Genomic DNA, 13,944 nt, shown 5'->3' with positions numbered 1-13,944 from the left:
TGCCACAGAGACGTTTGACTGATTCGGCAAGTTTACGCTGATGCTGCAATGAGTCGTTTGAGGTGTTTTGAGTGGCATGCGTGCTTCAAGACCGGAAGAACATCATTGGAAGACGATGAGAGATCAGGAAGACCTTCAACGAGCTCAACTCCCAAAAATGTCAAAACCATTCGGCAACTTGAGCATGAGGATCGTCAGAGAACACTCCACAACATTGCTGCCATTCGGTGTGTCATACTAACAGTCCAGGCAATCCTCACGTGTGATTTGAACATGCGCCGTGTTGCTGCCAAGTTCGTCCCCAGGCTGCTGACCCAGGAGCAGAAGGAACACCACATCAAAGTCTGCCAAGAACTCTGTCAGCATGCCGTGGATGACCCATCCTTCATGTCGAGGATCATTACTGGTGACGAAACTTGGGTGTATGGGTACGAACCTGAGACGAAGCAGCAATCTTCACAATGGAAGAGCCCATCATCTCCACGACCGAAAAAGGCGAGGTAGGTCTGCTGCTCGACCAAGTGCATGCTCATAGTCTTTTTCGACATTCGCGGCATTGTGCATCGAGAATTCATCCTCAGGGGCCAGACGGTCAATATTGAGTTCTACTGCCAGGTTTTCAGGTGTCTGAGGGAGGACATTCGGCGAAAGCAACCAGATCTGTGACGTGTGAAAAACTGGATGCTCCACGATGACAATGCACCCTATCACTGAGCTCTCTCACACATAAGTTTCTCGCCAGAAACAACACGATCTCATTTCCGTCGCCAGATTTGGCTTCTGGAGACTTCGCCCTCTTCCCAAAGATGAAGATCCAGCTCAAAGGTCACCATTTTGACACCATTGCGGAGATCCAGTGCGAATCGCATGTGCTTGACATGCTTCAAAAAGAAGACTTCCAGGACACATTCCAGAAGTGGCAAGAATATTGGGAGCACTGTATTAATATGCAAGGGGACTATTTTGATGGTGATAGTGTGTAAACGTAGATAAATAAAGTAATTTCTCATAAACAGAGCTAGTCTCGAAACTTTTTGATACCACCTCGTATGTCAGTGATGCTATCCAGTTGACTGCAAATAGTAAACAGTTTTGGTTTGTCGCTGACTGTATTCTGCATTCCTCTCTCATATTTAGCAAATCTGGAACTATGCATTTGTTTAAACTTGTGTTGGTTAGACATGATACCAAAGAAATTTAATGGTTATTCACAACACAGAAGTAAAAATAAAATAAAATAAAATTTCATCATTACATTCAACTATGTTCTCTGCGTGCAATCGAAGGTGGCTGTTTTTTGTTGATTTAAACACAGAATTAGTCTCATGGACGTTTGTAAATTTTTTTTATCATCATCAAATTCCTGACAATGCACCCTGTCGTACAGGATATGATAGTACTACATGAAAAATTTACATCATTACTACTTTCCTATCTACAATTTTGCTCCAAATCAGCCTGTTACTAGTCAAGACTCCAACATTAACAGATCTTATATTTCTATCATCTAAGGCACTTTGTACCATATCAGTCCACCTATATCTTGGTTATATTTAAAAATTTTTTTATAACTATACTTATTTAGATGAGTATTCTTGTAAAGCATAGGAGATTCCTAGAATAATCTGTTGTTGCTTTTGAATCAGTCTATTTAAAGTAATAGTCCTTTTTCACCTAAATGAATGTTCTATCAAAATAATATAGTTATGAATTGGTTCATAACTATATAATTCTAGTTATGAACCAATTTACTGAGTAAAAATAATTACTCAGTAAATGATACCAATTGCACACCACATATTAAAACTAATTTTCTCTGTTCATTCTCCTTTAAGCTGCAAATCTGCCAGACTATCTATAATATGGGAGTTTACACTTGACAATATATTCTATATGTGCCAAGTAGTGATAATCGATGAACCACCTCTTTTGGAGAATGAATAGAGGAAATTAGTTTTAATATGTGGTGTGACAGTAGTAAATGTCATTTGATCAAACAGTTTTAGCTCTGTGTTCTGATGTTTTTATTATGGCATAAATTTTAGCCAGATAGTAGTGAGAATTAATATTTAGATATCAGTTAATCAAAATAATTCTGAATGCTTGCTTGATGTTCTTATTTAAATTACTTTGTTTTCCATGTTATATTTTTCCTTGACAGTGCCTTGGTTACTGTGGGCAAAATATTGGAATACAATTATTCTTTTTTTACCCTTCTGTGTTATAAATAACTATCAACACTTAATAAAAATCAAACTCATATAATATGTACTTCTGCAACCTTAAATTCTGACCACCCTTCAAAGGAATTCTGATAATCTTGTTAAATTTATTGCTAGTAAAACTCAATCCTTCCTTATTCTTGCAAAAAAAAAGGTCTTTCTTTTATCAAAAACCTCCAATTCTCTGAACTGTATAAATTTATTTTCTTGTGTTAACTCTAATCTTTAATCTTTCTTGGCATAAACATATTACAAATATTGCTGCTTCATCGTCCAAGAAATTACTATATATTTACAGTACTTAGGAGCATATCTGAATATGCTCCTAAGTACTGTAAATACATATCTGATATCTGAATATTAATTCTCACCACTATCTGGCTAAAATTTATGCCACAATAAAAACATCAGAAAACAGAACTAGAACTTTGATCAAATGACATTTTACTACTGTCACACTACATATTAAAACTAATTTCCAAATGTGAGCTAAGAGCTCTCAAAAAATACTTGACTCATTACAGAAGACAGTAGTTAGATTGATTGACTTCTTACACACAGAGATTCAATTTCTTCTGCTTGCGTGTTTCATGGTCACTGTTTGTCAAAATTGATATCTCTAAATCTCCTACTGGATGGAGACTGCAATTGATAAGGTTATTATTATTATATACGGTATATCCATGGAGTCTGGAGGATCATTGTGTAAGGCCCAATATAACTTATGAGGGTGGTCTGAAAAGTTCTCGGCCTTGACCATAGATAGCAACACTATCAGCAAGATTTTTTTTTTCTAAATTGGTACATCTGTGATAAGCATCCATGTGAAATTGTGAGTGATTCTATCAAGTATTTTGTTTTATATAGCTGTCTGAAGCAAAAGTGTTGCTTGTATCCCTTGAAATGGATAAAATTTTATAACTGCATGATACTCAAATTGAGTATCGTGCGGTTATACAATTCTTTGTAAAAGAGGGTTTAACGCCAAAAGAAATTCATGCGAAGTTCCTAAAAGTTTATAGGCACTCTTCTCCTTTGTTTTCGACAATTAAGAAATGGGTTGCCGAGTTTAAGCGTGACTGTACTAGCCTTGAAGATGATCCACGTGAAGGACGTCCAAAAAGTGTAACAACACCAGAAATCATTGATCAAGTGCACGATATGATATTGGATGACTGGTGAGTCAAAGTGCATGAAATTGTTGAGACTATTGGCATTTCAAAAGAGCATGTATTAGGATATATGTTGCATGAAGAATTGCAAATGAAAAAGCTTTGCGCAAGATGGGTGCTGCGTTTGCTCACAGCAGATCAAAAAATGCACTCGCATGAAAATCTCTGAACAGCTTGGAGTGTTTTAACAAGAATAAAACTGATTTTGTGTGTCGATTTATTACTACGGATGAGACTTGGATTCACCAGAATCCAAACAGTAGTCAAAACAGTGGACAGAAGCTGATTGTTCAGAGCCAAAGAAGACAAAGTCGGTTCCATCAGCTGGAAAGGTCATGGCATCGGTGTTTTGGGATGCTAAAGGCAGTTTGTTTATTGATTATCTTGAAAAGGGTAGAACAATAACCGGGGAATATTATTCTGATCTTTTAACCAGACTAGATGAAAAAATTCATGAAAAAAGACCCGGTTTGCAGAAGAGGAAAAAAAATAGTCTTTCATCAGGACAATGCATATGCTCACAAAGGTGTTTTGGCAGTGGGAAAATTAAGGAATCTGCACTATGAATTGTTAGAACATCCACCCTATTCCCCAGATTTGGCTCCCTCTTTTGACTTCTATCTCTTCCCAAAACTAAAACTCTTCCTTGCTGGTCAGCATTTTTCTTCGAATCAAGAAGTGATTGCAGCTGTAGAGGGTATTTTGCAGATCTTACTGAGAATCACTACAGGGATGGGATAATGGTGTTGGAACATCGCTGGAATAAATGTATTGGTCTTAAGGGAGATTATGTTGAAAAATGAAATTAATTTTGAAATTATAAATTTGTTTTTTCATTGTTAGGCCGAGAACTCTTCAGTCCACCCTCATATACACACAAAACCTATCGTATCTCTCCTTAAATGTATTCACTGTCAAGGAACGCACAACACATTCTGGCAATCCATTCCACTCATTCACCACTCTCCATGCAAAAAATCTAGTCTGCACACCCCTACTAACCACACTCTTGTACAACTTCCATAGACTTTTATCATATATTTAAAAATTTCTCTGCATCAATTTTATGAAACCTCTTTAATATTCTTAAAAGTTTTTATCATGTCTCCTCTTTTCTGCCTGTCAACTAAACTTGGCAACTACCTTCAATACCTGTCCTCATAGGAAGCATTCCACAGACCTGTCATCAGCTTATTCACTCATCTTTGAATCCTCTCTGCCACCCCAAGAAACACAGGCCACATCTGGGTACAGTAGTAAAAATGTGGCCAAATCATGACCTTAAAGAGGGATAACTATCTTTACTTGTTAGCATGTTTTTCAACATTTAAGTAATCTAAGCTGTTTTACCAGTTTTTGCAATATGTTCTCTGAACTTTAACTCTCTGTCCACCATTATACCTAAGTCCCTAGCGTCATCAATTTTTTGCAATCCAGCACCATCAACATGATACACCATATGCAACCTTTTCAGCTCATAGTGCATAATCTTGCATTTCGCAACATTAAATTAACAGTCATTATCCTTTGCCCACATTGCCAATTTATTTAAATCATCCTAATATTGGTTGTGCATGGCACCACTAACAAAACCGTGCTCATCAATTATGTGGGCAGCGTGGTGGTGGTGGTGTGTAGAAGTTGAGATTTTTATTTGTTTATTTTTTTTCCTTCAGACAGTTTAGTATTATAATTGCTCTATCTGTTATTTGGTATTTGTTGAATAAATAGTCAAGTTATATGGAGAATCTGAAGTATAAATAATAGAAATTATCAGGGAAGGAACATACTGTTTTTAAATATAATAGTAAGAAATTATTTTTCATTTTGATTGCAGGATACAATTTTATTTATTTACTTTTTTTCTTCTTCTCTTTCTCCCAGTATGCGTGATTTGGTTGAACAAGGAATACATTGTATGATTTTGACAAGTGGAACGCTTTCGCCTCTTGGATCATTTGCCAGTGAATTGAGCATAGACTTTCCTGTTCAGTTAGAGAGCCCTCACATTATTTCAGATAATCAGGTATTTGTAAGAGTTTTAACACAAGGACCAGATAGTACTCCACTTAATTCATCTTATCAAAATAGGTATTTATGATATTCATTTTTAATCTGAATTTTATTTTAAAAAAATTACTTAGATTTAAAAGTACAATTTCCATTTATATTCCTTAAATATAATATCTTATTTTATATAATATTTCCATGGTGGCCAAACTGTGGCTTGCGAGCCGCATGTATAGCTCTTCTTAAGTTTTATTGCAGCTCAACTAACAAATAAAAAATATTTATACTTTTTCTTAATTTTTTAGCAGGCATGGGGCAATCACCTAATAAAGTTTTTCTGAATGATGATAATAATTTAAAAAAACTCAAGGCAAAGCCAAAATAAGAGAAAAAAAATTGATGTTTTTCCCTAAAAATCATCGATGTTTGTTTGCCATCCCTAATGAGCTGTATTTTGCTGCTAGATTGGTCAATGTTTTTGAGGGGTTTGATGAAATTCACTGTTCATATGCTGTTTGGCAATGTAGTTATATTTATATGAACTTGTCTTTAAAAGATATATTACTGAATTTCGTACTTTTTATATTAATAAAAAGGTAATAATTTAAATTCCAAATGATTTAAATATTAATATTTTATTTTAAAAATTTTATTATAGAATATTTTGCAGCATGACTCTTGAAAATAAACAGAAGCAGAAGTATATCGACGAACATAGAAATTTTAAGGAAGAATGGGAAGAAGACTATGCTTTTATTGAGAAAAATGGTAAAGCTTTTTGCCTCATCTGTAGTTCAACGGTGAGCAATTTCAAAGCAGAGAATTTGAAACATCATTATGAAAAATTGCATCGCGAGTTTTCGTCTCAATGTCCAGAAAAATCTGAAATACGAATTAAAAAGCTTAAATTGTTGAAATCTTCAGTTAATAACCAAATTAATTTCATATCAAAATTTACTGAAGAATCTAAAACTGTAATAGAGGCTAGTTTTAAAATATCATGGAACATCGCACGTGCAAAACGGCCTTATACCGAAGGGGAATTTATTAAGCAAAACATTCTTGACACAATTGAGTCACTGGACCCTAATAATTCAAAATGTTTAAAGTTAGTTACCAACATTCCTACCTCACGACATACAATTGAACGTCGAATTTCAGAAATAAACGTGGATTTATTATCAAAATTAGAAAACAATATAAAAGATTGTGTAGCATTTAGTTTGGCTCTTGACGAATCAACTGACATTACAGACAAACCACAATTGGCAATTTTTATTCGTTTCATTCTTGAGGACAGAGTGACATGAGAAGAATTATTAGATGTGATAGCATTAAAAGATAGTACTTGTGGCATTGATATTAAGGAAGCGTTTGATGTTGCCCTTAAAATTGTTCCAAAAAGTAAATTAGTAAGTGTGGCTACTGATGGAGCAGCAGCAATGGTGGGTAAGAATGTAGGATTAATTGGACTTTTAAAAAAAGATGAAAGCATTCCTGATTTCATTCAAATTCATTGTATTTTGCATCGAGAATTTTGAACATGTGTTTACACCACTCATAAAAATCGTAAATTTCATTTGGACCAATGCAAAAAACCACAGTCAGTTTCAAAATTTTATTGATGAACTCAATTTGAATGAACAAATAAATGATTTATCGTTGTACTGCATAGTGTGAGATGGTTATCTACGTACCATGTATTGAACAAATTTGTAGCTTTATTGGACCCTATTATCGAATTCCTAGATATAAAAAAGCAATCATATCTGCAATTAAAAAACAATGAATGGATCCAGGACTTAATGTTTTTTACCGATATAGTGGAACATTTACAAAATTTCAATGTGTCGCTGCAAGGCAAGGACAAGAATATTTCAGAATTGTGTCAGAGCATTTTTAGTTTAAAAAAAAAAAAATACAACTTTTTCAAAAAAATATAAGTGAAAAGACATTCAATCACTTGCCATGTTTGAAAAAAGCGACTTCAGGATGTGATATTCTTCCTACAGCCATCAGTAACTATCGAGCCGAATTAAACAACCTGTTGGATGATTTTGAAGAATGATTTGTAGACTTACAAGAATTAAAAGCATCTATCGCATTTCTATTAAATCCATTTGAAATCCATTAAATTTTAATTAACAATGGTTTCCCACTTTTAAAAAGCTTACTTCCTGGAACGGCATCAGGAGAAATGGAGTTAATAGAAATGCAAGAAGACGAAGGTCTTAAAATGTTACATAAATCAGTAAATTCAATCAATGAATTTTGGAAATGTGTACCTACCATAAAGTACAGCCATTTAAAAAATGCAGTGTATCATTTATTTTCAATTTTTGGATCAATGTATGATGTTGAATCACTGTACTCAACGATGAAATTTGTAAAATCTAAGCATCGTTCTCAATTAACAAACCAACATTTGAAAGAATTAATAAGAAGTTCAATTACTGATTACAAACCAAATTATCAACAATTAGTTGCTAACTTAGAAATCCATAAACCTTCTACTAGTAAAGAGTAAATAAAAAAAATGTGAATAGATGTAAAAAATATATGTAATAATAAATATAATGTTTCAAAAACTTTTTTTTCCCCTTATAAATGATATTGTATTTATATGTGTACGTATATATGACTGACTTTTGGGATATGGCTCATAACAATTTCTGATAGGTAACTAGGGCTCTTGCTGCAAAAACTCTAGCCACCCCTGTAATATTTTATACTTATATATGTTGGCACTCTGTTTCTTTTTTTCTCCTTCTAAAGAATAAGGAAAGTTATGTATTAAATAACTGTTACTGAATTAATTACACAGTGTGCAGCTTGGTTATAGAATTCACACGAGGGATGGTGGAATGTGCATGCAAGTCCCTGCTTCTTTAATTGACATGCGGTTGTTGCTCACTTCTCCTCATTTTAATCTGTTGCAATAAAAGAATGTCAGATGATCTAACTATAAGAATTTTGTGGTCATTTTTGAGAATTTTCTTAGGAATTATTCTTGATTTTTTTCTTTGATTTCCTAGTTTTGTTAAGTGAATTTATGCCTAATTTAACTCATGACCTCAGCATGTTTTGATGATCTGTACAGTTTTGCAACATACTACAGATTGCTTATTCCATAACTGCTTCCATAATAAAGAATGTAATTTATGATGTTAACTCTCAGGATGGCATGCACCAACAGAAGTAACTCAAAGAATATTTGATTTGCACTTAGTAATGATGTATTAACCTTCCCAGAAGTTAAGAAAAATAACTTCTGATTGAGCCAAAATAATTATCTTTCCTGCCAATGATGGCCAGTTCTGTATCTATATTTATCATCATTAAATTCCTGATATGTACCCTCAAGGAGTGTACAGGATATGATAGTACTACATGAAAAATTTACTTACTTCCTATCTACAATTTTCCTCCAAATCAATCTGTTACCTATCAAGACTCCAACATTATCAGATCTTATATTTCTATCTTCTAAGGTACTTTTTGTCACATCAATTCATTTATATCTTGGTCTTTCTCTGGATCTGGGTCTTTTTCCTGTCAACCTGGCAGAGCACACTTGTTTTGCTAATCTTTCTTCTCCTATTCTGTTCAAGTGACCATACCACCTGAGATTAGCTCTGCTAATGCATTCCTGGATGATGAGAATGTCAAGTTGTTTCCTAATATCCTCGTTTTTAATATGATGCCATCTGTTCATGTCCCTAATCTTTCTCAGGACTCTCATATCTGCAGTCTTTAGTCAAGTGTTTTACTTTTGACCCAGCTCTCAGATCCATAAGTTGAAATTGGTTTGAACACTGTCTTGTATATACCTAATTTAGTGTTTTGATTAATTTCTCTCTTATTCCATATAAATTTGTTCAGTTGACTGCCTGCCATACCGGCGTTGTTGATTCTGTTGTCTATTTCCATATTTAATTTACCATCTTCATTATAAACCGTGTGCCTAAGTAGCTGAAATGTTTCACTTGTTTTGTAGGTTCTCCGTTCACAATGCAGTAGATATTTTCAATTCTTCTGTCTATTTTCATTCTTTGTCTTGTTATTTCTGACCTTCGTACCATATCTCTTACAACAGTTTAGTCAGGCAATCTTGCAAACTTGTAGCAGATTTATTTAGATAACATCATCTGCATAAAACAAAGAGCTGAGATTAACATCTCCAATTTTGATATCAGGCTTAATACTACTTTCTTCATAATGTGATCCATATAGATAATGCATAACAGAGGGGATAATGCGCATCCTTGTCTGACACCAGATTTAACATTAAACCATCTTTCTGTACAGCCTTCAATTCTAACTGCTGACTTACATCTCAAATAAAGACTACGTATTGCTTGATATAATGCTCCACTGACACCATAAAACTGTAGTGTTTTGAATAGCTTCTCTCTTGGTACCTTGTTATATGTCTTTTCCATTCTGTATTTATATATATTCAAAAATAAATTTTTGAATATATATTTTTATATATTTGATTAATGTAGTAATCTTCTTGTCATTGTGAATTATACATTGGCAGTCATTAGCATGTTTACTGTATAGCTTTTATTAGACTGTGTCTTGGAGTTTATTGTATATTTAATAAAGATAGTATGCTAGTTTTGCACCAAAGAGGCTTTTTATGTTGTTAGAAGTTTTTTCATTTGGTTATACTATAAATTAAAGATACCAAGAAATTATATACTTGGATAAAGTGGGAGCAGTGGGAGCCAGACCCAGAGGTTTGGCTTCCACTGAAGAGACCTCAATAAACGTCGAAACCAGTCTGGGTGGTGACCCTTACCATAATGCATAACATTATATATGTCCACAAGAAGATGTGCTTTGCATTATGAGATACTGAGGCAAGTGATGTGAAGTCTTAGCTTCATTATATGAGTTGTTCTAGTCCTGAAAATACTTCAGGTGCAAAGTTTGTATGCTTACACTTGGATAAAGGATTAAAAGAAGTATATAATTTCTTGGTATTTTTCATTTATAACTTTTTATGTTGTTGTTTTATTATATTGAGAACAAGGTTTGCTCACTTGTACTGGAATTTTGACTTAAGATTACATTCTCCATATGTATGGAGAATGTAATCTGAAGTTGTTTTTTTTTTATTATTATTATTTTACGAATCCTACCTATGAAAGGTATTTGCAAACCGTTCATGGGTGGTATTCATAAAATTGTTTCAGTTCATTCAGTTAACCTCTCTAGTAAGCAAGGCAGTGGTTTCATGCTGGACAACAGTTGTCTACCACCCTCCTAAAATATATGGATGTAAATACAACTGTAACTAAAATCACTTGAATTGAGATAAATAAATTAAAATCTTAACTGTACATTAGCAGTTTAAAACTTATAGAATATTTTATTTATTTATAGCATCAGCAGTTTAAAAGTTATAGTATTTAGGTGGGATATGAATTTCATTGCTGGTGTAAGACCATCACTCCACTTGCTCTAGAGGCCTTGAAGGGGCTTGAAAAAGTTCCATGTGTGGTCTCTCTTAGATAGGGTTTCCAGACTAGAAATGAATAAATATATAATAAATAAATAAATAAATAAATCCTTAGCCCATACATGGTACAAATATCCTATAGGTTTGCAATTTACATATAAACCTTTTGTGGGTGGAAACCACATAAATTTAAAAAATATATTACAAATACATCATAATAATTTATTTAATTTTTTTCTCCTTCAGAACCAATATGAAGTATATCAACTCTCTTGGCCGTTCAATTTTAAACTTCAGTCGTTTAGTTCCAGATGGACTACTTGTGTTTTTCCCTTCATATTCCGTTTTGAAGGCTAATGTAAATCATTGGGAGGAGTCTGGTGTATGGCAGAGTTTGTCAGGAGTAAAGTCTGTGTTTACTGAGCCTCAAAGAAAGGATGCATTTCATGAAAGTATGAAACAGTATTATAGTAAAATTGCAGAACCTGAATCAAGAGGAGCTTCACTGTTAGCTGTTTGCCGTGGAAAGGTAGCTATTGCCCTCTGAGTTGATTCTTTAAAATATGTTTACTTTTTTTTTCCTCTCTCCCCCTCAATCATGGACAGACATGACATTTTCAGTTATTTGTAAATTGATAGAAATTGTTTGCAAAGTATTGAGTTTGCAAGCTATTTTTGAGTGCCTGATTAAAAGAAAAAAAGTTAAGATTCTTAGATAGCTAATCTTTATAATCCATTGTATAAAAATCAATATATTTAGAATTATTTTGTGATTTAACACAAGTAATACATCTGTATATTTTTGAGTTTTTATAACTATATATTTTTTTATTATTTTGAATAATTCTTGGGGATGCTCATTGTTTCTGGAAATGGAAATTATTCAAAGCCTAATTTCCCATTTGGAATAGTGTCAGGGTAACATTGCTGGAGAATTGCAGAATGGTACATCATAAAATTAATGAGAAAAGATAATAGGAAATAAATGAAAAAAGAATTCAAGTCCATTGAAACCTAATTTTGTCACTGAAATGAAGATGTCATTATCATGTTATGGAGTGTATTTGGAGTGCAATCTATAAAACAATACTCAAGAGCAAAGGCTGGTATCTTTTCACTAAAAAGGGTACCTTGAATGGCTGGCTTATGACAAAGGGTTCTTTATCTTAATTTTGCTGGAGGAGAAGTTGTAAGCTTAAAGTACGTTCAATACATATTTACTTTAAATGAATTTATTAATGCAAAATTCTACTTACAAACTTAAGTATATACTTCAAAAAACAAACAAACAAAAAAAAAAAACCATTAATGTGATTGTGATACTTTGCATTTCATATATTCGGCTAACTTATAATCTGGCACATAACTGGAAATTCCAGTTCTTAGGCAGTGGTCTAAATGAGAATCATTGAGCCATGATCAATACTTGGATTTCAAATACTTCATATTTGAAAAAAAAGATTCACATGAATATGTCAAAGCACCGTAAGAATATATTTTAAGAGCACATTTTCTTAATAAAAATCTTTTTATTTATGTCATCCATCATGAGTTGTAAAAAATATAATATAAATATATAAAATTATTAGAAACACACCAAATAAACAACTGATTGTCACTTTTTCACTCTAGAAATGAATTCAGGCTACTAGCCTAGTGCAACAGAAGTGCGTAACCGGTGATGTGTGGTTCACATACGCACTAAAAAATTTAGGAAGTTATTTGATGCTTCAATGTCTGGCACAGCAGTGGGCCAGATATTAAAAAGGCTTCATAGGCACTTGGGTGCCCACGAAGCCTGTGTTGCCGACTCCTGCTCAAGAGTATTGTTTTATAGAATGATTATGATAGAGCACTATAATTAATTAAAAGAGAAGACCACTAACAACAGCCCATGTTATCCATTAGTCGATAGATTGGTGGGTAGCATGCACTGTTGGTTGATAAGGAACAGGTCGGTGTTAGTAGACTTCACTACTTATGTTTTTATTATTATTTTTTTAATATATATATATATATATATATATATCGATAATAACTTCATCTTATTTTTACCGACTAAGTAGATAACTTTCTGTCTTGGTTCTTCTTCCTGTCATTGATTTTAGGCTAAGTGGCCTGTTCCAGCCTTCTGGAATTGCTTTCTTGGTCTTCCAATACTTCTTTTTCCATTTATTTTATATCCTTATTTTTGGCAATCTGCTATTGTCCATTCGATTCAGATGTTCTAACCATTTTCATTTATATTTATTATAATAGTTAATTGGTTTCATAGTTTAAACCTTGGTAATACTCAGATAAATATGAGCTAGCATTATTTCTGATTATGATACACGTAATGAGTTGAGTTTTAAGCCAATATGGAAAACAGTTCATCATCATCATCATCATCATCAAATTCTTTACATGTAGCCTCAAGGGGTGTACAGGATATGATAGTACTACATGAAAATTTTACATCATTACTACTTTCCTATCTACAATTTTCCTCCAAATCAGTCTGTTACTTGTCAAGACTCCAACATTATCAGATCTTATATTTCTATCATCTAAGGCACGTTGTACCGTATCAATCCACCTATATCTTGGTCTTCCTCTGGGTCATTTTCCTGCCAACCTGGCAGAGAACACTTGTTTTAGTAATCTTTCCTCGCCCGTTCTGTTTAAGTGACCATACCACCTGAGATTAGCTCTGCTAACGCATTCCTGGATGCTGACAATGTCAAGTTCTTTCCTAATATCCTCGTTTTTAATATGATATTGACATTGATGCTATCTGTTCATGCCTCTAATCTTTCTCAGGACTCTCATATCTGCGGTCTCTAGTCTTTGGTCAAGTGTTTTACTTCTGACCCAGATCTCAGATCCATAAGTTAAAACCGGTTTGAACACTGCCATGTATACACCTAATTTAGTATTCCAACTAATTTCTCTCTTATTCCATATAAATTTATTCAATTGACTTCCTACCATACCAGCTTTGTCGATTCTGTTGTCTATTTCCATATTTGATTTACCATCTTCGGTAAAAATCATGCCTAAGTAGCTGAAATGTTTTACTTGTTCCACA

The 13,944-nt window shown here is 33.4% G+C and overlaps 1 protein-coding gene across 1 annotated transcript in view; it reads left to right on the top strand.

The window, feature by feature from the left end:
• LOC150095845 (regulator of telomere elongation helicase 1 homolog) overlaps positions 1 to 13,944 on the top strand; it is a 332,736-nt gene that overhangs the window by 142,300 nt on the left and 176,492 nt on the right. The window contains exons 8-9 of the mRNA XM_090409544.1: positions 5,279 to 5,485; positions 11,121 to 11,403. Of these exons, the coding sequence (XP_090265670.1) occupies positions 5,279 to 5,485; positions 11,121 to 11,403 (490 nt within the window). The remainder of the gene's footprint in view (positions 1 to 5,278; positions 5,486 to 11,120; positions 11,404 to 13,944) is intronic.

Source organism: Typopeltis vanoorti, chromosome 19, assembly GCF_054136105.1.
Source record: "Typopeltis vanoorti isolate ZY-2024b chromosome 19, IOZ_Tvanoo_1.0, whole genome shotgun sequence".
Classification (NCBI taxonomy): Eukaryota; Metazoa; Arthropoda; class Arachnida; order Uropygi; family Thelyphonidae; genus Typopeltis; species Typopeltis vanoorti.
This window is presented reverse-complemented; position numbering and strand designations above follow the sequence as displayed.